Source organism: Colobus angolensis, unplaced genomic scaffold (assembly GCF_000951035.1).
Source record: "Colobus angolensis palliatus isolate OR3802 unplaced genomic scaffold, Cang.pa_1.0 Scaffold544, whole genome shotgun sequence".
In the NCBI taxonomy this organism is placed as follows: domain Eukaryota; kingdom Metazoa; phylum Chordata; class Mammalia; order Primates; family Cercopithecidae; genus Colobus; species Colobus angolensis.
The window spans coordinates 1,542,420-1,565,600 of NW_012118977.1; the positions used below are offsets into that span (position 1 = coordinate 1,542,420).

Genomic DNA, 23,181 nt, shown 5'->3' on the forward strand with positions numbered 1-23,181 from the left:
ATGCAATTAGACAACATGTGGTCTTTTGCAACTGGCTTCTTTCACTTAGCATAATGTTTTCAAGGTTCATCCATGTTGTGGCATGTGTCAGTATTTCATTTCTTTTTAGAGTTTAATAATGTTCCATTGTATGGATAGACCACATTTTATTTCCCATTCATCAGTTGATAGACATTTGGGTTGTTTCCACTTTTTGGCTATTACAAATAATGTTGCTATGAACTTTGGTGTACAAGTTTTTGTGTGTATGTATGTTTTCATTTCTCTTGGGCAAATACCTAGGAGTGGCATTTCTGGGTCATATGGTCACTCTATGTTTAATTTTGTGAGGTACTGCCAAACTGTTTTCCAAAGCAGGTGCACCATTTATGCTCCCACCAACAATTTAAATTTCTACCAGTTTCTCTACATCCTCACCAACACTTGTTGTTGTCCATCTTTTTATTGTAGCCATCCTAGTGATTGTAAACTGGAATCTCATTGTGGTTTTGACTTGCATATCCCTAATGAATAATAATGTTGAGCATTTTTTCATGTGCCTATTAGCCATTTGCATATCTTCGTTGGAGAAATGTCTATTCAAATCACTAGTCCATTTTTAAAATTGCTTTATTTTGCTCCTTATTGTTGTGTTATAAGAGTTATTTCTATATTCCAGATACAAGTCCCTTATCATATATATGACTTGCAAATATTTTCTACCATTCTGCAGGTTATCTTTTCACTTTCTTGATAGGGCCTGTTGAATCACAAAAGCTTCAAATCTTGATTAAGTCCAATTTACCTATTTTTCCATTGGTTGCTTGTATCTTTGGTGTCATATCTAAGAAACCACTGCCTAATTCAAGGTTACAAAGATCTAAGTCTATGTTTCTTTCTAAGATTGTCTAGTTTCAGCTCTTATATTTAAATCTTGGATGCGTTTTGAGTTGATTTTTGCACATGGTGTGAGTAAAGGTCCAACCTCATTCTTTTGCACACGCATATCATTGTCTCAGTGCCATTTGTTGAAAAGACTCTTCTTTCTCTATTGAATTGTCTTGGGAACCTTGTCAAAAATCAATTGGCCGTAAGTATAAGTGTTCATATCTGTACTCTTTATTCTACTCCGTATGTCTATCCTTAAACACACTGAGCTGATTACTGTATCTTTATCATAAATTACAAAATCAGAAAGTGTGAATGCACCAACTTTGTTCTTTTTCAAGGCTTATTTGGCTATTCTGGGTCCCTTGCATTTCTTTATGAATTTTAGGACCAGCTTATCAATTTCTGCAAAGAAGCCAGCTATGATTTTTCATAAGGATTGCACTGAATCTGTATGTCAATTAGGATAGTATTGCCATCTTAACAATACTAAGTCTGATCCGTGAACACAGGATGTTTTTCCATTTATTTAAGCCTCCTTTAATTTCTTCCAAATTTTGTAGTTTTCAGTCTTGCACTTGTTTTATTAAGTTGATTCCTATTTTATTCTTTCTGATGCTATTATAAATGGAATTATTTAACTTCGTTTTCATATTGTTTGTTGCTAGTATAAAGAAATACAATTCATTTTTGTATATTGATCTTATATCTTGAAACCGTGAGGAATTTGCTTATTAGTTCTAATAAGCTGTGTGTTTGTGTGTGTGTGTGTGTGTGTGTGTGAATTCCTTAGGATTTTCTATACACAAAATGGTGTCATCTGCAAATAGTTTTACTTCTTCTTTTCCAATCTGGATGCATTTATTTCTTTTTCTTTCCCAAACGCTTCTTAAACATTAGCTTCTTAAATATTTTTATCTCAAGTTCTAATTGGTCCACTGTGCCAGATGGTCTTACAAGGTAATCCCCTTCTTCTAGTGCTACCCTCTGACAAGTTGGTCCCCAAAGACCCCAGCATTTGTTTGCTTAAAGGCAAATACACTTTGAGGTCAGGAGGATCTTAACACCACCCTCCCCATCTGAGGTCCCAACCCCACTCCTTACCCCAAGTCCAGAACACTGGACTTCCTGACCCAATTGGTCACCAATCTTATATTTCCTTCTTTTCACAATAGCCCGGAATAAAGAAGTAAAAAGATACTGGTGTGAAATTGCAAGTCCAGGAGAAAAAACAAGCCACCCACTGCCCAGGGTAGCAGTGGGTTCAGGGTGGCAGAAGTACGTGTAGGAGGTGAGGGGGTTGCCTGATGGCTGAGTTCCCTATCATCTCCCATCATGGAGACCACTCTCTACCCCACTGAAGCCACCCCAAAGAGTGGAGAGATACAAACTGATAGGTACCTTACACACAAACATATGCCATCACCTAGGGGCCGACCACTTATGCCAGCACAGCCCGAACCTCAGGCGGCAGCCCTGGCCCTGGCTGGTGGGTCATGCCGTGGATGGCTGGGAGCAGCTCCTCTGGCTGGAGCTGCGATGGCTCAGGACAAAGGAAGACGAGTTGCTCTTTTTGCTGGTACTTGTCTCTCCCAGGCGGTTGCCCTTTAGGTAGCTGGCGGAGCAGCACAGGAAACGCTGCACGAGTTCGTGGAAGAGGTGACCCGTGAACAGCATATAGATCCAGGGGTTGCAGCAGCTGTTGAGGCTGGCCAGGAGCATGACAATGATGAAGGCCGAGGCTGAGGGGACGGGGGCAGGAGAAAGGAGAAAAGGGCGTTAATTAACACTGGAGACACTCCCAGACCTATCTGACTTAAACACCATTTCGTGAGTGACAGGCTTGTCCAAGTACTACATCCTGAATCACAAGATGAGGTACTAAAGAGGCAAAGTTTGTCTTCCTTCTTCCTCCTTGTGCTGGACATGCCTTCAGGCTGTCCTCCAAACCCTCCCCACCAGGCTCAGCCCAGGCTTGGAACTGTCCCTGCCTTTCTCTCACCAGCAGCTTTCCCACTGCCTACCTCCCTCAGCAGAAGCTGTATCTATCACAGTCACCTTTTCATGCATCACTCACACAACTAGTGTTGAGTGCCTACAACTTCATGCGTCTACAAGCACAGCACACAGAAGCTGCAACACCCAGTTTTCATGCTAGCCTCACCAGCGCCTAGTTACTTGAAGTCCCTAAGAAGCTTCGGTTTCCTAATCTTTAAGTGGGCATAAGGAGAGTGCCCAAACCTCTGAGGACTGCTGCTAGGATTAAAGAGTGCCTCATACACAGTGGGTGCCCAATAAATGATGGCTGCTATCATGACTATGTGCCTGGCAAATCAATCAAATAAAATGAGAAACACCATGATGTGGACATCTTGTGAGTTAGGTAGGCACAGGAAGGGGGTGCCGCTCTGAGAGTCACAGCCGGCCCCACAAACGGGGCATGTGAGCTGATTCCCGAAGATGCCTATGGTTTTTCCAGGCAGAGCAGGGAAGAAATGTGCTCCAGGCAGAAGGAATGGCACCAGCAAAGGCGTGGCAGCAAGAAAGTGTATGACATCTTCACGGCTGATCAACTGAAAGCATCTCCATGAAGCTGTGCCTAAGAGCACTACTTCAGCATGACAATAAGACTCATGCAGGAAAAAGAAAGTGACATGAAAATTATCTGAAGCACTCCGTAAAGGCTATTATACTGAGGACTCATGGAGCTGCAGTCGAAATTAATGATCAGAAATCAGCTTCAAAACATTGCCTGTCACAAACCAAAACTTCAAGGAGGAAGAAAAAATTCCTAATTCTAGGTACTTCCAAGCACGAGGATAAAAATCTGGCTTCTTTCAATGGCCTTCAATCTGAACAATCAGACATCTCCTGATGACAGACAAGGCCAGGCAACGTCTCCAGAAACCCACAAGGAAAACAGCTAGGAATTCTGTTGAGCCACCTCCTTGTTTGTGAAGGCATCTGCAAGAAGGTGGGGAAAATCCACTAGTCTTCTTTCTGTCTGCTCTGCAAAATTTTTCGACAAATAATTCTAGAGTTCAAGAGCTAAATCCAGGGAAGGACTCTTCACTGGGGATGCTAGAGAGGTGCAAAATCTAGATGTGGCCGCTGATGAAGAGAACAGAGATGTTTATCAGCAAAGTCTTCAAGCACCAAGGAAAGAAAGGCGGTTGGTTGTTGGTAAGTCTACATGAGTGGCTCTCAAAGTGGGTCCCCCCAGAGCGACACATCACATGGGAACTTGCTGGAAATGCACATTCTCAGGCCCCACCCCAGAACTACCCTCTGGAGGTAGGGCTCAGGAATGTTGTAATTCTAATGCACCCTCAAGGTTAAGAACCACTGGTCTAATTAATTGGTGCACCTGTTGGAACAAAAGCAAGCTACGACAGACAGAAAACAAAATTATTGCAAAAGAGAGTTTTTAGAAAGCAGAGAATGGAAATTAACTCTTAGTACTAAAATAATAAAGAATAGAAAAGAGGAAAAGTGAAAGAAAAATGACCAATATTACTAAATTCATTGCTTTTAACAAAAAATAGTTTGTTAAGAAATTTGCTTTGATTTGGATGGATAAGAAGATGAATTTAAGTTTAGAAACTCTGGTGCAATATTTCACCAACAATATTAAAATTCACACACAAGATTAAAAACAGAATGTCTTAGAAATAATGAAAGAGGCAAAAATCAACATGCAACATGCAAAAGTCAACATTTGCAAACTGCCAACCACAAAGGGAAGGACATAGGTGTATAAAGCTTTGCAATGAGATAGAAGGAAACATCGGCAACGAAGTGAACAGAAAGACACCGTGTTTTGCCTACTTGGACACAGTTATTTGGCACAATCTTATCTGTTCATGTAAACCATTGGTCTCATTCTTTACTCTTTGGATCTTTCAAATTTTTTATCCTTTTTTTTAAAAAAAACTACAGAAACATCAACAACAAAGAAGAAAAGAGTTAATGAATTCCTAAGTAGCCACCAATCCTTCTGCCTCCAAGAGGCCGGTGTGGGTGGGAGAAGTCTAACCAGCAACTCTGATCCCACCTGGCGGCCACAGACACGAGTGACCTCGAGTGGGTCCTCAGGGGATGAAGGGCCCTCTCTAAGCTGAACCTGCTCATGTCAAGTCACCAACACTAAGGGCACATTTGGCTGTTCTTAATTTGTCAATATCCTAGTCATCCCAAGTCATTAAGTTTCCAGGAACAGCACTTCAAAGCTCTACCATCAGGGGAGATCTATTTAGGAACACAAAGCAGGGACTATGGAGCGTATTTCAAAGGGGTGAGGCAGCAGGAATAAAGGCCCATGGTTGAGAACAGCCAAGATCATTCAGGGACTTCCCAGGAGGCAAGAAGGGAAAGGGGGAGTTTCAGAAGAGAAGAGGTTGGAAAGATGGTTTGGAACCAGACAGGAGGATCTTAAATCCAGGTAGAGTCTGCCCACTTGACTGCATGGGCAATAGGGAGCCATTGATGGTTACTGAGCAGGTGAGTGACTACAGATTCCACTTCAACCTGCTTTCTGCACTTATTCTATCTTGTTTAGGCCATAGCATTCCCCTTTCTTGTGGCAAGAAAGGCTTCGCAGGACTACAGAGGACTTGGAACAGAACAAAGCATGGAAAACATTGTCCTTACATTTCACATTTTCCATGTGAGGATGTGACAATGTGGACCATCATAATCACTGCTTGAGCCTGCCCAGAAGAGTACAGTTTTCAAAGTAGCCTTATCCTCATTTTATAGATAAGGAAAGTGAAACTTAGAGAAGGAGAGTCATTTCCTCAAGGGCACACACCAAGTCACCCTGTGTTCACACATTAATGAAGACTGATTACTTTTAAAAACAAGTTAGCATCCTCACAGGCCAGGTTGGTTCCAGTTAGTGAATCCTGTCCGTCCCAAAGCCAAGATAGAAGGTGGTTAGGCAGTTTGCCTAATGTTATAATTTGAGGAACAGAGAGCAACCTCCCTGTTCCCAAAACAAATGTGGTCCACCACTGAGAGTAAGCACTACCCATTCCCCATTTTTGATGCTGTGGATGCTGTAGTCCCCCCTGAGCACCCATTCCTCCAGCTGCCCAAGAGCTGCCTGCCAAATGCTCACAGCTGAGCTCCTCTCTGGGCATTGCCTTTGGCCAAAAGGAGCTGCCACACCCAATGACTGCTTAGTGCACATGTGCAAAGGCCAGGACCCAAGCCTTCATCTGGGCTTCTCCGAGGGGCAATGGCCACTCCCAAGCTCCCACGGAGACTGGCTTACCTCCCCATTTCCACACAATGCAACCACAATGAGGTCAGCGCAGAGAGGAGGACCTACAAGTCCTCATGGGCCTGACCGTTCTCCGGGGTCCCTCAGGAAAGGAAGCTGTTCACAGTGGGAGCCCCTGGCCCACAGAAACACTGGCTGAGAGGCAGGGAGGAGAACCCAGGAACTCAGGATCTGCACGCAAAGCCCTGGGGCCTGGATCCCCCCTCACCTAATCACTCTCTGAACTACATCTACTGCCTGAGCCTCAGTTTCCTCATCTGTAGCATGGAGGCAGTAATCATAAGGCTATTGAGAAAATGCAAAAACAAATTAAAGATAGTGTAAAAGGGCTTTGTGACTGGCAAAGTGTTTTTTCAAGTTATTGTTATTAATATTAGCATTAATGCTTGTGAACTATGACCAACTACTGCAATTCTTTACAATCCAAGTCTGGAGACTCCCAATCTCAGAACAATTAGAGAAATCATCCTCAACCCATTTTCCCTACACTGCTCAAAAAAAAAAATCAAACCCCAGAGCCCTCGGATTGAATTACTTGACAAGAAAGGAACTCTAACAGTCAATTTTGGAAAAACTTATTCTGTCAGTGACCTAGAAATCCAAAGGGAAGGTTGCTGCAACTGTGGGCAGGTGCAGGATCTCAGGGTCTTCGATGGAAGAGCCAGTTCTAATCATGTCTATCCCTCTTGCCTGCCATAAAAATCACATCTAGCCCCACGATCGAGCCCTGAGTATGCCAGGACTGCAAACTTCCTCTCTCCCGTCCTTGCCAGGAAGGGAGAATTAAGAGGAGGTGCTGTGCACCCGAACTCCCCAGGGGCTGCTGGTCTCATGCTTATGGCATTTCTTGGAGGAGGAAGAGGTCAGACATCCATCCTTTCATTCTGCCTCCACTCCATGCCATGCACTGAGTAGGTGCTGGGATCTAAGGGCAGTCCCTGCCCTCAAGTGATTTCCAGACTCAGGATGAGAGAGACTGAAAAGACCAGCAGGATATTAAACAGGGGGTAAAGCATGTGGGGAAGGGGCTGCTGGGCACAAGGCTGAGGACTAGGGGTGGTTTTCAAGTGCAGTCTCTTATGTGCCAAGCGGGGTACATGAGCAGAAACAGCCACATACCAAACGCCAATATCCCCTGCTGGGCAATTCTGCCCCTGGGAGAATCAACTCTGCATTTCTACGTGGCACCATGATTCATGGAGGGGTGGGAGGCAGAGGTCTACGTTCCATCCTTCCCAGCCTGGCTTTCCTCAAGCCCCAAGAACTCCCCTGTCCGGATTTCCCGGCACTCTCTCCACCCCAGCACTGAAACCCCAAATTAGCCCAGAACAGCTGACAGGCAGCTGGCCATGGCCTCTCTGGGCTGTGCTGTTCCTGAGGCTACTGGCACGTTTCACATGATTCAAAGACACATGGCCGAGATTGGCTGGGTCAAAGCAAGCCCGCCAACCTTACAAAAGGCCCGCACTTGAGAAACCAGCATTTGCTACGGGGCCTCCCCAGAGTACCAGGAATTCAGACGTAAGTCTCTTATTCCTACAGGACTGTGCAGGCATCTGGGAACAAAACCATGGAAGGCCCTTTCTTAAGAAAATGATTTTTGAATGTATGCTTATAGAAAGATTGAGTCTCAATATATACTAAAGGGTGCCTTCTTAGAAAAGATTTTTCTAAAAATCACAGATGTGTGATCAGCCCGTGTAGCGCAAGGTCTGGGTGAAGAGCCAAACGGACGGGCTACAGAGTTGAAAATGGGTTTCTCCGGCAGCACTGGTCCAATCTGGTAGGTGTGCTGGACTCACTGGGCTGGGCCTGAGAATAACCACATTCTGGAAGAAGACAAGCCAGGGCCTTCCTGCAAACGACCAGCCCTTCACTACCCTTCAAGGAATGACAAGGCCTTCCAGCCAATCTGGGCCACATGCGTAAAGGCAAACAGTGAGTGTTGGTAAAAGATAATATATTAAAGCTTTGCTGCTCAAAGTGTAGCCAGTGGCTGGCTACAGGGCATCTGATAGGCATCACTTGTTTCCTCGTCAAAACTGCAAACTCTTGGGGCCCCACTACAGACCTACTGAATCAGAATCTGCATTTTAACAAAATGCACATTAAAGTTTGAGCAGCTTCCTTCCAACTGGCTCAAATCTTATAGATAGGAAAGAAGAAATGAATAAAGTAACCGTCCGTCGTTCTTGATCTCAGCGTGGAATGTGCATCTGCTTCTTTGCATAATAAGCTCCTATTCATCCCTCAAAAACCCTTTTCAAATGATACTTCCTCTCTGAAACCCTCCTGATTTCTTCCCAGGGAGACAGATCAACTAATGCCTTCTCAGGGCATTTGCAGTACTTGGTAAATAAATACCTCTATAACAGCATCACCCCATCATACTGCCATTATTTTTTGATACTCTTTGGCCGGGGACTGTGTCTTATTGGTGGCGCTGTCCTTAGGCTGCTAACAGCTACTAGAAAATAGGAAGAGTTCAATAAGGAACTGAATTGAACTGAAGCATGAAATTACAGGTAAGAGGTCCTGATAAATCAGCCACTGCTGCCAGTATGTTGGAAGGGCTACAAATAATTTCCCTGCTCAACCACAGGATATGGCCTCCCAATAAGGTGACTGGACTCAAATGCAGTTCCCTCTGGGAAAATTAAGTTCGTACTCAGATATGGTCAGGTGGAGAGAAAGGGAGAGAAACAGAATGTGCAAGAGTGCTGTTGGGATGGGAGATATGGGCTGGGAGGGCAGAGGCCCATAGTCTGGAAGCATCTGGCTAAAGGGCAGGAAGCCTTAGCTCCCGGCTGAGCACAAAAGGAGACACTGGCAGAGGCTGCCCCTCAGTGCAGGAATCAGGAGTAAGGATTTGGGCCTCGGGGCTGGGACACAGGAGACCACCTGGTTACACCTCCCTCCCACCTATACCTTAGGCAAGACCCAGTCTAGGGTACCTCTAAACGAGAGCTAGAACCTTCCACCTGGCCTTCTGTCTCCTCCAGGTGAGACAGTTGTTTCTCTTTCCTTTTAATACTCTTGTTCCCAGCATCCTTAGACTTGCCACTTTGCGCCAACTGAAACTGCAGCCCATTTGCTAAAATGCTAGACCTGTGCCCAAAATAACTCCCACTCCATCAGCTACACTGACTTGCACCAGCAGGATGTTCCACCCTCTCTACAACCTAAGCCCTGTTCTGAACTTCAGAAACCTGAGATTCTGAATCCCAGCAACCTGAGTTGTGGGCAGGCTCAGCCCCACACCTGAGGTGTATGGGGCTGCTGCTCCACCTGACACTAGCCCAGCAGAAACTGGGGGTGTCCCTCCCAGAGGTCTGTGGGTGTGCCCAGAATTCTGTGAGCAACCTTGAGCAGACTGCCCCACATTTACGCACGCTAGCATCTGGTCACAGGAGGGCAAGGGCTTGGGAGGGCCCCTTGCCAACTCTCTTCACTTGGGGATTGACAGATGAAAGCAGAGGTTGTGTGGACAGGAGCCTGCAGAGGCATCAGTAACTGTGTTTTTGAATGAATGAGTTAGCATTCAGAGGAAGAAGCCCCTCCAAAGTGGGAAAACAGGGATGGCTTCCTGAAAGGGGCACTGGATGAGGCTGCCATGCTCAGTCGTTCAGGCTGTGCACTGCACAGTTCCTAGGAACACCCTGCTCATAGACCATGAGGTAAAAGGTATCCCCTGGAGTTGTGCCACAAAGTAGCCCACACACTGGACTTGGGCTTCAAAGGATGGGAATCCATGGAAGAAACTGGGGTGGGTGTTCCCACGGCACGAACAGTATTAGCATAGGTGCAAAGGCAGCAAGACCACAGGAACTTGTGGAAAGTGGCAAATCATGAGGCCTGGCTGGGGGTACACAAGGCAGGCTGGCCAGAGACCAGGGCAGTGCTAACAAGAGAGTATTCATTTGTTGGGTATTAGTTTAAAAAGCAGAATAGTGGGTCTAAGCCAGCAGGTCCTAACCAGGGATGACTTTGCCCCTTGGTGAAGTTTTGGCAATGTCTAGAGACAGTTTTGGTGGCCACAGCTGGCAGGAATGTTGCTAGTGGCAAGTAGCACGTAGAGGACAGGAATGCTGCTAAATATCCTACCATGCACAGAACAGCTCCTCCCTCACACACATACACACACGCCAAAGATTATCCAGCCTAAAATATCAGTAGTGCCAAAGTTGAAAAATCATCCTCTAAACCAAGAAGGTGATAATGGAAAGAGAAAGCAACTGCCCACAGGAGGCATGTGGTGCAGCTAAGATGATGGAATTGGTGGACACAGGGAGGATGCGAGGGGCATGGCACTGACCCCAGAGTGCTGGGAGGGCAGTGCCATCAGCAGATGTGTACCTAGGTGTGTGTGTGTGTAGGTGTTGCAGGAAGAGCCCAAGATGTCAGGACCTTGGGGCCAGATAGCGGGGGAGGGCTCGACTTCCATGGATCTGGGGCAGGGCCAGCGATCTAACAAGCACCCAGGAGATCCCCAAGGTGAAGGTGTAGCTCGTCGGGAAAACTGCTAGCCTAGGGCGGCAGGGAGTTGGGGTAGTCATGCAGTGCGTCAGTCTCTAGAGTGAGATGACTGGGTTCCAATCCCAGCTCCATTACTTACTCAACGGTGATGGTGGGCAGGTCACACCTCTCTAAGCCTCGGTTTCTTCATCTGTAGAAAAGCCATGATGGGTCCCTGCCTTGCTGCACTAGGGTGAGGAGCAGAAATGGCCCGGGCACAGGCCTTACTCCCAGTGGGCACTCAGTCAGTGGTGGCTGCTGTTACCAACTAATCCCACTCCTCCCTTCACCAAAGCTGAGGCCCAGAGAGGGTATCGAGTTCCATCATGAACTGTTATCCCTATTGCTCAGATGGGAATGGCAGAGGTCCAGAGGGCATCAAGAGACATTGCCCCAAATGACACAGATGGCAACAAGACCAGGTCCCGGAAGGGGACTGGCTACTTCCCAGTACTGTCTCCCGGGGCTGGGGGCTCTGGCAGGTGGGGTCTGGTGTATACGGTCTGGCTTCAGCCCCTGGGAGGGAGCCCGGTGGGGTTATCTTTGCTTCCAGAAGTTGTCAGGGCAAGGTGGTAAGGTCAGCAGGTAGGCCAGTGCCTCAGATCACACTCAGATATGCCAGCCCGGGCCACAGACCTGATCCAGCTTCCACAGACAGCGTGATGCAGCCAGGGCACCTGCTAATCTCCTCCTGATCCGAGGCCCTCCACAATCCCTCTTCCCCTCCACACCCCTCCCGAAACCCACACAGACAGCCATCAAATGGAAACATGATGTAAACAGGGCCTCACCCAAGACGCTGGTTTGGAGTTTGTTTTTCTTTGAGTTTTTTGGTTTTTGGTTTTTGTCTTTTTAGCTGTTACTTATCAAACCTTTGGAGGGAAAAGAAGTGAAATCACCTCAGGGCAGAAACCCAAAGGGAAAACATTAACATTAGCTAAGAACATAAAAGAACACACAATTACCGAATCATATAAGAGTCTAAAGTTAACTATCCATCTTACTGTGATTTATACCCAGAAGGGCCGAGCTCATGCACTGTTCGTGGCCCAGAGTAAATATCCTGTCCCAGTTCCTCCTGCCGGCCCACCATGCTCTCCACATCACTGGATCACCTCAAGAACAAGCCCTTCCAAGGGGCCTGGTCCCCCACACCTCAGGCACAGCATTCACAGAAGGAAAGATGGATGGGACATGCCAGATGGTCCTCAGTCCCACGGAAACAGGGAGGGGCTGGGAAGCTCATTCTACAGATGGGGAAATGCTTCAAACCAGGCCTCCTGTGCCTGTCAGCCTTCCTCCTGGTCCAGTGCTCCTGACAGATGTTTGGTCGCCCCCAGCGATGGGGCACCCCTTTCTTTCCCAGATTGCCAGTTCCGTTTTGGAGGGCTACTTAGAAAGTCCCTATTCCTCCTGGGTCCAGCTCTTCATGCCCATCCCTGCCCCGTCTCACTCACCTCCCTGCTCCCATTTTCCACATATTTGGCAAGCACCGGTTGAGCCATCAGTGACTGTGCAGCCTTGTACCAGGCATCCCCTGGAGTAAAAGGCATCCCCTGGGGTTGTGCCACAAAACAGCCACACATTGGGTTTGGGCTTAACAAGTAAGGAACAGGACGAGCAGTGTCCCTGCTGTAATAGGGCTCACAGTCCACCTCTCCAGCCTTAACAAGCTTCTCTCCCACCTCCCAGCCTCCCTGTGCCTGCTGTCCACTCCCATTCCCTCCACCCAGGCTCAAGACAAGAATCCCCACCTTGTCCATCAGGAAGGGGCCATGGGTCACACCATTTAATCCTCACAACCCCACGCAGTGAGCCATGCTATCCTTATTACATGGAGGAGGAGGCAGAGGCTCAGAGCAGGTAAAACAACTGGCTTAAGGACACCAGACTGGGCATTTTACCAGGGAGATGCTGGAAAGAGAAGACTAGAGACAGAGACCCCATATCCTGTCCACCACACTCAGCCAACATCAACCAACCCTAGAAATACAAACAGCTCCACTCTACCAAACTCCCTCCTCATCCTCATCTCCTCCCTCAGAACTTCCCCAGGGTCAGAGCCCCTGCAACCAGCAGCATAGCAAACGCCACTGGGTTCAAGGGAAAAGGCTGGTGCCAAATCTTTGGCTTTGGAATTTAATTCCGGAAGATATATAAAGGGCTCATCAAACCCTGCGTGGGGCATCCAGTCTCACCAGCCTCATCAAGTCAGCACCCGACAGCATCTGGCTGCTTTGAAAAATGGATCTCATTAAATTACTCAGATGCTCCCATTGGCTCTTTCTTCTGAATCACGAAAATATTTAAGCTCAAAGTTTTCCTCTGTGGTACTTATAAAAAGTAACCACGTGTAAAGATTGTCTATACACAGAGAGACTTTATTATTATTAATAGTATTATTACTACTATTATTGTAATATTTTTATTTTCCTTTTCTTCTCCCTACCGCCTGCTTTATCCCAGTTTCCTCATATCTTTTTTATCTTGTTGAGTTACCTAAATTTGTGTCCACCACCGCACATTATTTTTGGAACAAGGTGAGCTCTAAACCCATAAAGGCAGCCCTTGGTATTTGTGAAGGTGTGTGAAGAAATGAAGTCGCTCAAGGGAGAGATGGAAAAGAGAGAGCAAACGCTGAAGGAGAGAGGGACTTTGTGTCCCCGGGCCACCACATTTGCAGCCACCAGAAGCGTGACATCCCACCCACTCTGGCAGCCTTGATGGGGGCCATTGACTAAGCTTCCCTGCCTCCCTGGGGTTTTCATGAAAAAGCAGGAACAGACCCATGTGTGCCCCGCCTCTCCTGCCTCCCTGTGAGCCTGCTCCACCCGCAAGCATGACGTCACACTGTTAGCCACAGGCCCGGGTACTGGCTCCTCAGGTGATGAGTGGAGTAAGGGCCCCAGTCTAGATATTTCTGCTTCTAAATTCTGTCCTCTTGGAGAGGAAAGTGAGGCTGTGCATTAATTCTACTTTTCCGATAACAACCTCTCGAGAAAGCTAGAGTGTGGTTCTCTTTTATTCCTTCCTTAACGCTTGCTGGTGGCCTCTGGATCGAGAGGTATCTCGAAAGTGATGTAGACATCACTTCCATCTGCTACTTGCAATTATCCAAATTAAGGCCAAGTGGACACACGGCTGGTGTTCTAACTGAGCTCACAGCCACTCTGACCCCTGCATCCCTGAGGCCTGGGCATGATGTGGCCAGGCTGGTGGTGGCCAGAGTCCACGTCGTCACCTCGGTGTATGATGAGGTGCTCACATCTGAACTGGGCTCCTGCTCCTGGCTGTGCGCTTGGGGTAGCAGGGAGGTCCCGGCTGCAGCAGCGTCATGAATCCCTGCCAGTCTGTGTTTGGATTTTTCTCAGCACCTGGGACAAAATGCCAAGGAGGACCAAGAGAAGCCCCGGGATTTTCATGCAACACCCACCCTTCCCCTTGAATTCCTAAAGGAGCAAAGGGAAGTAGGACCTGAAATACTTAAAGTCCTCTTCTTTCCGTGCCCCCTGGGCTTGAGCAGGAGCCCATCTCTACTGAAGGTCTCATCCCCAGGAAAACCCTCAGAGGACCACAAACACTCAAAAGACCTATAACCTCTCTGGCCACACTCTGGCCAGGATCTGTGTGCGTCTGTTTCTTTCTCTCTCTTTTGTTTCTAAGACAAAGAAATCAATTGTTGACATGCTTTTAAAGTGTAGAAAAGATCTAAACTTCGCTTCATGGTACATGTGACGTGGGTGTTGCCCACACACTCTTCTTTAGGGAGGACACACAGTGAGAAGAGGAGTACAGGTGACAGGCTGAACAGCAGGAAGCCATACAGGAGGGAACTGGGAGGAGAGGGAAGGAGAAAATTCACCAGAGACTCGAGACATGAATGGGAGAGGCGAGGGGACCCCAAGGAGAGAGGAGCAGAATGTCTGTTGAATCAATTAACTGAATGCTGAAATGTCCTCATTTTAAAATCTAGACACTAAGGCTCAAGGAGAATAAAGGGATCTCTCATCTAACATCCCAAAGCTAGTAAGGGCTGGAGGAGGACTAGACCCCACATCTCTCCAGTATCTACTCCAAGGGGTGCTGGTTTCACTTCCTTGACAGTTGGTGCTCGAGCTCCTCAAGACCTGGATCTGGTTTCTTCAGATCAGCCCAGGAAACAGGTGTGGCCTAAGGCCTTACTTAGAGATTTCTACGACTGGCTTTTGCCTCCAACCCCACTCCCTCATCACGTGCCCTTCATAAGAACCCTGGCACAGGAAATGCCAATTCTTCCTCTGACTTGCTGTGTGACCTGGTGCAAGTGCCTTCCCCTCTCTGGGCTCTAGAACCCTCTCTGTAAGGTGTGCCCAGGGGCCACACGCGTTCAGTAAATATTGAATAACCAGTGTCTTGGCCACTAAAGCAAACACTGAGCTAACTGGGAGGGTTCTGTAAAGCCTGGAGTCTGTGATTTCCAGAAAGGACCAAAGCAAAGTTACCAAACTGAATGAAAAAGCAGCTGGCACTGAAATTTCAACTTCCCAGGTGCATGTATTTGAAACTATTGGGAGCAGTGGTGAATGCACACAGAAATGGGACATTTGCAGCATATGGACTCAAAAAGGGTGAAAGCAAATCCTTTGGTCTTTCTTTACAAACATTTGAAGTCCCCGGCATCCAGCACGCATTATGGAATTACCTTCAAACAAAAACTTATAAATCATTCACCACCAGCAATCACCCCTCCTGCTCTTTCCACATGAGCTACTGGAAAGGGGTTGTAGGGTAGGGAGGGACAGGAAGCTGCCTGGTGCTCTGTGCCTTGGGGACAGCCACCCAGCACCAGTCACAAACCCCAGAGCCCTAGGATACCTCTGTTCCTCCAAGCTTTCTCCCTAGGTCGCCCTCTTCTATGCCCTCCTCCTAGCTTTCTGGCACAGGCCAAGAATGGACAATTGCCCCACCCTCAGCCTTGTACTCAGCAGTCCTCCAACCTGGAAGGCACATTCCCCACCTACAGAAATCACCCAGCCTCCCCCTCAAACTTGAATGTCCCCCTCCAGGCTTTCTCCTCTTTCCCGCAAGTAGTGGAAGTGAAGTCTCAGTTCTGGGCACTCTCCTCCCTAAGCCTGCCCACCGCTTCTTGCAGTACTCACCTCTCTGCATGGAGACTCATGACCTCCACTCGATGAGGGGTTCGGAGATTTGTCTTCACCTCTCCCTTGGAATCCTCTGCTCCCCAGCACCCCCTTCAACTACTAGGGGCTTGGTTGGATAAATCGCCCAACCCTGAAAGGCTGTCCTTGTCCAAACCAGACTTCTTGGCTTCAAATGGATTTCTTGAACTTAAAGTGGAAGTTCAGCTTAATGTGAACTTAAACTTGAAGGAATTTGAACCTGGCCAGGGGTTCCAAGCTTACCTCTACCATCTCCTCCTAATCACCTCCTCCTAACCAGGAGGAAAGCAGATGGAGTCCCTTGAACCTGTTCCACCACCACAGTAAACCACACAGCCCATATGCAGCCCAAGGACTGTGCTAAAGACTTTAACTGCATTTTCTCATGGCATGCCCCTATGCCCGGTGACAGCTGGTACTTTTATCCTTATTGCCACCTTACAGATGAGAAAGTGGAGGCTCAGGGAGATTAATTGCCCTAAGTCATTTGGCCAAGGGATGATGGAGCAGTGACTCTGCGGGATTTCAAACCCTCTTATCCCCCCAGGAAGTCCACAGACCCCTGCACATTCTGAGGCAGCAAGATAAGGGCGTCCCCCAGCCGCAAGGCTCCCTCCTCCTGGGTCTCCCAGCCCTGGCTACCTTCCTTAGGCGCGTTGGCATCCCAGACGCTCCACATCTGCACGAAGAAGAAAGGCGTCCAGCACACGATGAAGGCCAGCACGATGATGAAAGTCATCTTGACCGTGCGGATCTTGGCCTTGGAGATGAGCTTGACGCTGCTGACACGTGCCAGGGCCATGCGCCCCCCATCGCCAGCCGCCGCTCCTTCTGGCGCCTCTGCCGCCGCAGCTGCAGCGGTCTTGAGCCGCAAATTCTGCCAGATCTTGAAGCTGATAAGGCCATAACAGGCAGCGAGCACGATGACCGGCACGATGTAGACAGCTAGCGTGATCCACGTGATGTAGGCCTTGGGTCCCCAGGGCTGGATGAAGACGGCCCAGCAGTCGAAGACGCCGTCAGCCACCTCGCGCAGAGAGAAGATGTGCACCTGCGGCGCGCTGGCCACCAGGCAGCCGAGCCACGTGGCGAGCACTGCCAGGCGGTCCGTGCGGCGGCGCAGCGAGCGCAGCGGCTGGCAGATGGCCAGGCAGCGGTCCAGGGACATGAGTAGCAGGAGGTAGGTGGAGGCGAACATGCCCACCACCTGCAAGTACTTGACCAGGCGGCACAGCAGGTCGGGCCCGTAGAAGCGGAAGGTGATGTCCCACAGCAACTGCGGCAGCACCTGGAACACTGCCACCACCAGGTCGGCGATGCTCAGGTGCTTCATGAAGAAGAAGAGGCGCGAGTGCTTGTGGCGCGTGGTGCGCAGCGCCAGCAGCACACACGCATTCCCGCTCAGCGCCAGAAACAGGATGAGACAGAGCACCGCCACCTCCACGCGCGCCAGGGCCTCGTTGCGCCGTGGGGGTCCGGCGGTGCGGTTGCCCTCGGCCCCCGGCGGCGCGGCGCTGGAGTTGACTGCCTCGGTGCTCCAGTTGGCTGCGAGTTCGCCCTCCATGACTCTGGCGGCCGCAGTGCGCCCCGGCCCTTTACGGCTTGGCGCTGCGGGGCCGGATCCGGCGTGTCGGAGGGTGCAGGGGCGCCTGGGGCTCCTCCTGGAGACTCCACGGACGGATCTGCTGGGTCCACCCTGAAACAAACCGGGAGAGCGGTGAGGAGACCGCCGCGTTTCTCTTCCGACGCGGGTAGGGCGTGTTTGTTCCATTCCCAGGAACCCAAGTCATCTGAAACACGGGGCACAACCGCCGGCCTCGGGTTCCTCAGCCGCCACCCCAGAAATCCCCGTTGGAGGTACCTCCTCTGGGCCACTGCAAATGAGCGGGAATCCTCTAGCAGCCACAAGCCCAGAGCCCCCAGCGTGCCAGTTCCTTGGGATGTTCAGCGGCTTCCACTGGGGGAGAAGGGAGGGTCAAAATCAGCCACTTTCCTCCGGGACTGGGAATCTAAAACCAAACCACCTCCCCGAGGGATCTCCAAACTACCTACCCGCCCCACGCTCCGACCCTCAGCATATCCACCTCCCGCGGGACCCCCATACCAGCCCCTCGCCCAGTAAACATTAATTCAAGTACTTCCTCCGGAAATCCCCAAATAGCCACTTGCCTGGGAAACCCCAGCTCAGGGCCATCCCCGTCTAACCCTACTTTCTGAGACTCTAACTGAACTTCCACAGCACCTGCTTCGGTGGAAACCAGGTTCCGCAGTCCCTCCTGGGGGAACCCCTACCTCAAAGCCCAGGATGCCCAAGCGCTGTTCCCAGACGCTGGCATGGACACCTCCCGCGGAGCTCCTCCCCAGCCCGGCAGCCTCGAAGGTTCAGGAACCCCCGGCCTGCGCTTTGGACCCAGTTAATCAAGGACTGTGGGTCTCAGTCCCGAGAAGTCACTTTACAATCTCTCGGAACACCCCGCGCTCCTCCAGGAATAAGGAGTGCAAGGCACCCCACCACCTCCCCTCGGGTCCCGATGGCTCCACCGGCCCTAGCCATCCCGTCCATCCCTGCTTAGCACCCAGCTACCTGCACGGAGTCCGCAGGTAGAACCTAAAGTTGACTCCCCCCAGGGAAGTTGCACGGCGACTGACGGCCCCAGTGACGCGTGCGCTCCCGGCCCGAGTTGGGATGGCCTGCTGGCTGCACCTAATGTGATGCTAGGCTGAGGTCTCTGACTCTGGAGCCTCGGTTGTAATCCCCTCGCCGCAGCCTAGCTGGTCGCTGGATGGGTACAGGAGGTGATCGAGGAGCGCCGCCGAGGCTGCGCGCGCGGACAGCGTCTGGACGCGGCGCTGTGCGCTGGAGCGGAGGCTGCACTATTGCACGGGTCCGCTAGGGGGCGGACGAGGCCAGCCGCGCAGACCCCTGCGGAGCGGGGCTGGTTCGCCCAGCGTTGGTCCCCGAGACTTAACAAATGGGTTTATTTTGCAGTGGTTTAAAACTGCGAAAGGGAGGGAACTCGTAAATAACCCGCCCGTTTCTTCCTTTCTTGGTTTGGAAGCTCCTGACTCTGAGACACATAGGAGGCTTGAATAATAATGTTTTTCCCCGGGTAGATAGTGATGAAGTTACAAAAGCATTTAAACTGATTATTTTCCAAAAATGATGTTAATTTTCAGCCTTTTCTCTCCCCCCACACCTCCAGCTTGATGTAGTGGCTTTAGCAGTGAACTCAAGTAAGTCTTTGCTTTGGAATACTTTTGTTCCTATTCCCGTTAATGAGGAATTAGAAATGGCCTCTATTCTAAGCAGGGTTGGGAGAGGCTTTATTCTTTAGGTAGTTTTAGAGGAAATTCTGAAGCACAACACTCGGTCTTCATTTAAAGTGATTCTGCTTGTCTGCGGCTAAGAGCAGTTTCTTCCTCCTTGTCGTGCTTCAGAATTAAAATCCTAAATCATGCCAAAGGAAGATAAAAGGTTAAAGACAGCTTCTCAGCCTCCCTGCCCCTTCTCTATTCTAAAATCATTTTTTGAAGTAATTTACAGTGGCCACGAATTAAGTCAGAAAAAAAGGCCAGGATTCAAAAATAAACAAGGCTCCTTAAAATGCATTAAACGTGTATTTTCTCCTGACATTTCACTTCTCCCTCTTTTCATTATGTGGAGAGAATTGAGTTAGCCAAGGACCGGGTTTCCTTAATCCACAATTACAGCCCCATGCCAGGATATCCCAGGGGCCGAACTTACAGCACCTGGATCCCAGGGTTCTAGCTGAGTAATCATTCCAGAATGGGGCTGGGAATTTTGGCAGCATTGCCAAGGGGTGGCAGGCAATATTAATCAGTATTACTCAATAGTACCTATCTACCTCGAAAATTACAGATTAAAGTTACAGATCACTCAGATGAGAATGAAGTGACCTTGGGCAAGTCCCTTCTCTTTGGGTCTCAGTCTCCTCATATGTAAAATGAGAGGACTGGTCAAGATAGCTAATGTCTGAGGTTCTGTCCCTCTGGTTTTCTGAAATTGTATAAGCTGTGCAATCCAAGAGTTTAATCCTAGCAGGTAAAACACCCCTGCCTCACTCCATGGCTGGATGAAGGGAGACTTTTCCCTATGAGCCCCTGATTGGTAAATGTGGGAAGAAAAACACTGGGCTGTAGAACCAAGCTCTGCTCGTCTTTCTCCTGGAAGATAGCTGCTTTCTAGGGAGCAAGTTTACGGAGCCACTTCGCCAAGGAGAGACTCTTCTATCCTTTGTAGGGAAGACCGCCTACCTGTGTGGTCCTTGCATAGCTGGTGAGACAGCCTAATTCTGGATTCACCTAACAGGGCTCTTTAGTCTCATGCAAAAGCTAAATTCTCTAATTTAGTCTTAATCTAAAAAAACAAGAACAACAACAACAACAAAAATCGTAATAGTGTGATCCCCATTTCCTCTCTTTTGTTTTATTTCTCATTGTGTGCAGAAATCAGGCAGGAAACAGAGAGGTCCCCTTGAAAACTCCTAACAATGAATAAAATATGCTCCTTCACCTTTGAGCTTCAGCCAAGGAGAAAAACACATATTAGGTTGGTGCAAAAGTAATTGTGGTTTTTGCTGTTAAAAATAATGGCAAAAACTGCAATTAGTTTTGCATCAACCTAATATTTGCAGTGTGACAACAATAAATGCTGTTACAGAAGTGAGGACTCCTGGGGGCTGAAGTAATACTTTGAGACCGTTTTACAAAGAGGTAGCTGGATTTCAGCGCTCCAGAATGAGTTCTCCAGGAAGCAAAGAAAAAAGGCGTACTTCTCAGAGAGTGGTACAGGGGAATCACTTTGGCGTTTTGGAGGAAGGACTAAAGATGAATTGCTTGGTGCCTAGCACATTGCCAACACTTAATATGTACGGTTGGCCCTCTATATCCCTGTATCTCTGGGTTCAGTGGATTCAAACAATCGTGGATTGAAAATATTCAGGGAAAAAAAAATCCTCAAAGTTCCAAAAAGCAAAAATTTGAATTTGCCATGTACCACCTACAACACTGAATGCACACAAATGCAGTGATGAGTGACATTGCATTAGATATTACAAGTAATCTTGAGATGACTTAAAGTATGTGAGAGGATATGCACAGGTTATATGCAAATACTGCTTCATTTTGTATCAGGGATTTGTGTATCTTGAACCAATCCCCCATGGATACCAAGAGATAACTGTACTTATTGATGCTAAAGGATCTTCGAGGTCATGTAAAGTAAAGGAGAATGGGTTTTATTCTGTAACCCAACATTCCCCAAAATGTGGGATGGAATACTTTCTGATAGTTTTAAATGTGAATTTAATACTGAGTGATACTGAATAACATAGGGAGGAAATTCAGTTCTCAGTTCTGTTTCTTTCCTTTTGACTTCAGCAAAGAGAAAGTCTGACATAACAAAAATTGTGACAGTGCTAGTGCAGAGATGACTGAGGTTAGAAGGCATTGATGGGGAAGGTGGGGCACCTGGAAGGACTGCAAGCAAAACAAGGTACTCAGGTCTGTACTTGGTGACAGAATGCTGGTAGCCACAGGGAAGATGGGAAAGGAGATACTGGCATTATGAAGGCCTTGCAGATCCAGGCAAGAGATGCTGTAGGCATGGACCAAAGACATGACATTAGAGGAACAGAACTTCCAAAGAAACAGAACCATTGGGATGTATATATGTAGAGAAAGAGAAGGAATCGGTTCATGTGTTATGGAGGCTGGCAAGTCCAAAATCTTCAGAGTGAGCTGGCAGGCTGGAGACCCAGGGAAGAGCTCATTTTGCAGGTCAAGTCCAAAGGTCCTCTGCTGCAGAATTCCTTCTTGCTCAGGGAGGTCAGTCTTTTGTTCCATATAGACCTTCAACTGATTGGATAAGCCCACCAACGTTATGGTGGGTGATCTTTACTCCAGATGCTAATCTCATCCCAAAACACCCCCACAGAAACACCCAGAATATTTGACCAAATATCTGGGCACCATGGCCCAGCCAAGTTGACACATAAAATGAACCATCACAGACAGAGATTCAGCAATCCCTGATTTACAAATGTCCTCATCTGTCTGAGTATCCAGGCATCTTTTTTTTCTTTTATTTTAGGTTCTGGAGTTCATGTACAGGATGTGCGGGTTTGTTACATGGGTAAATGTGTGCCATGGTGCTTTGCTGCACCTATCAACCCATCACCTAGGTGTTAAGCCCAGCACACATTAGCTATTTTTCCTGCTGCTCTCCCTCCCTCCACCCCCATGACAGGCCCCAGTGTGTGTTGTTCCCCTCCCTGTGTCAGTGTTCTCATCATTCAGCTCCCACTTATAAGTCAGAACATGTGATGTTTGGTTTTCTGTTCCTGTGTTAGTTTGCTGAGGATAATGGCTTCCAGCTCCATCCATGTCCCTGCAAAGGACATGATCTTGTTCCTTTTTATGGCTGCATAGTATTCCATGGCATATATATACCATATTTTCTTTATCCAGTCTATCATTGATGGGCATTCCATGGTTTGATTCCCTATCTTTGCTATCGTGAATAGTGCTGCAGTGAACATACATGTGCAGGTATCTTTACAATAGAATTATTTATATTCCTTTGGGTATATACCCAGTAATGAGATTGCTGGGTAAAATGGTCTTTCTGGTTCTAGGTCTTTGAGGAATGGCCACTCTATCTTCCACAATGGTTGAACTAATTTGCATTCCCACAATGCAATGTAAAATGTAAAAATGTTCCTATTTCTCCAGATTCTTTACAGCACCTGTTGTTTCTTGGCTTCTTAATAATCACCATTCTGACTGGCATGAGGTGGTATCTTATTGTGGTTTTTATTTGCATTTCTCTAATGATCAGTGATGTTGACCTTTCTTTCATATGTTTGTTGGCCACACAAATGTCTTCTTTTGAGAAGTATCTCTTCATGTCCTTTGCCCACTTTATAATGGGGTTTTTTTTTTCTTGTATCCAAGCATCTTAAAGGTGGGGCCAATGTTGTCTATACCTGTACTTCGAAAGGCCTAGGTCACTGTAGAATAGGCAACTTTCAGGTATTTGTTAAATACAGAAGGATAAAAGGAAGGGGAAAAGGAGGGAAGAAATAAACATCTCCATGGGCAGTTTTGCTCTCTTAAGAGCAGAACCAGGCCCTCTGGGGAAGGTATCCTGCCCAGAGAATGACCTGTCCTGTACCCGCTTCTACCTCTGGGAACTGGGTCTGAGTTCATCTTAGGAATTTTCCAGTACTGGCACATTTATTTCAACGGGGATCCAAGCCCAAGTGGCCTTTGCTCTATAGTCAGAGTGGAAATGAGTTGTAAACACATCCAACCTACTCCCTCCCTAACATCACC

The 23,181-nt window shown here is 48.2% G+C and overlaps 1 protein-coding gene across 1 annotated transcript; it reads right to left on the bottom strand.

Moving 5' to 3' along the window:
• Positions 1–1,697: 1,697 nt before the first annotated feature.
• On the bottom strand, positions 1,698–18,799 carry OXTR (oxytocin receptor). The gene is made up of 4 exons (XM_011961277.1): positions 18,410–18,799; positions 17,687–17,782; positions 16,468–17,521; positions 1,698–2,609 (listed from the first exon to the last, which is right to left on the bottom strand). The coding sequence occupies exons 3-4, from the start codon at positions 17,387–17,389 to the stop codon at positions 2,362–2,364; spliced, it is 1,170 nt and encodes a 389-aa protein (XP_011816667.1). The 5' UTR covers positions 17,390–17,521; positions 17,687–17,782; positions 18,410–18,799; the 3' UTR covers positions 1,698–2,361.
• Positions 18,800–23,181: the final 4,382 nt, after the last annotated feature.

What these genes read in the sequence shown, in the direction of transcription:
- OXTR (XM_011961277.1), bottom strand. Translation starts at nt 17,389, where the DNA reads ATGGAGGGCGAACTCGCAGCCAACTGGAGCACCGAGGCAGTCAACTCC. An exon ending in TGCCAACGCGCCTAAGGAAG is followed by an intron (nt 2,610 to 16,467) that starts GTAGCCAGGGCT and finishes CCGTCCCCTCAG; the next exon opens with CCTCGGCCTTCATCATTGTC.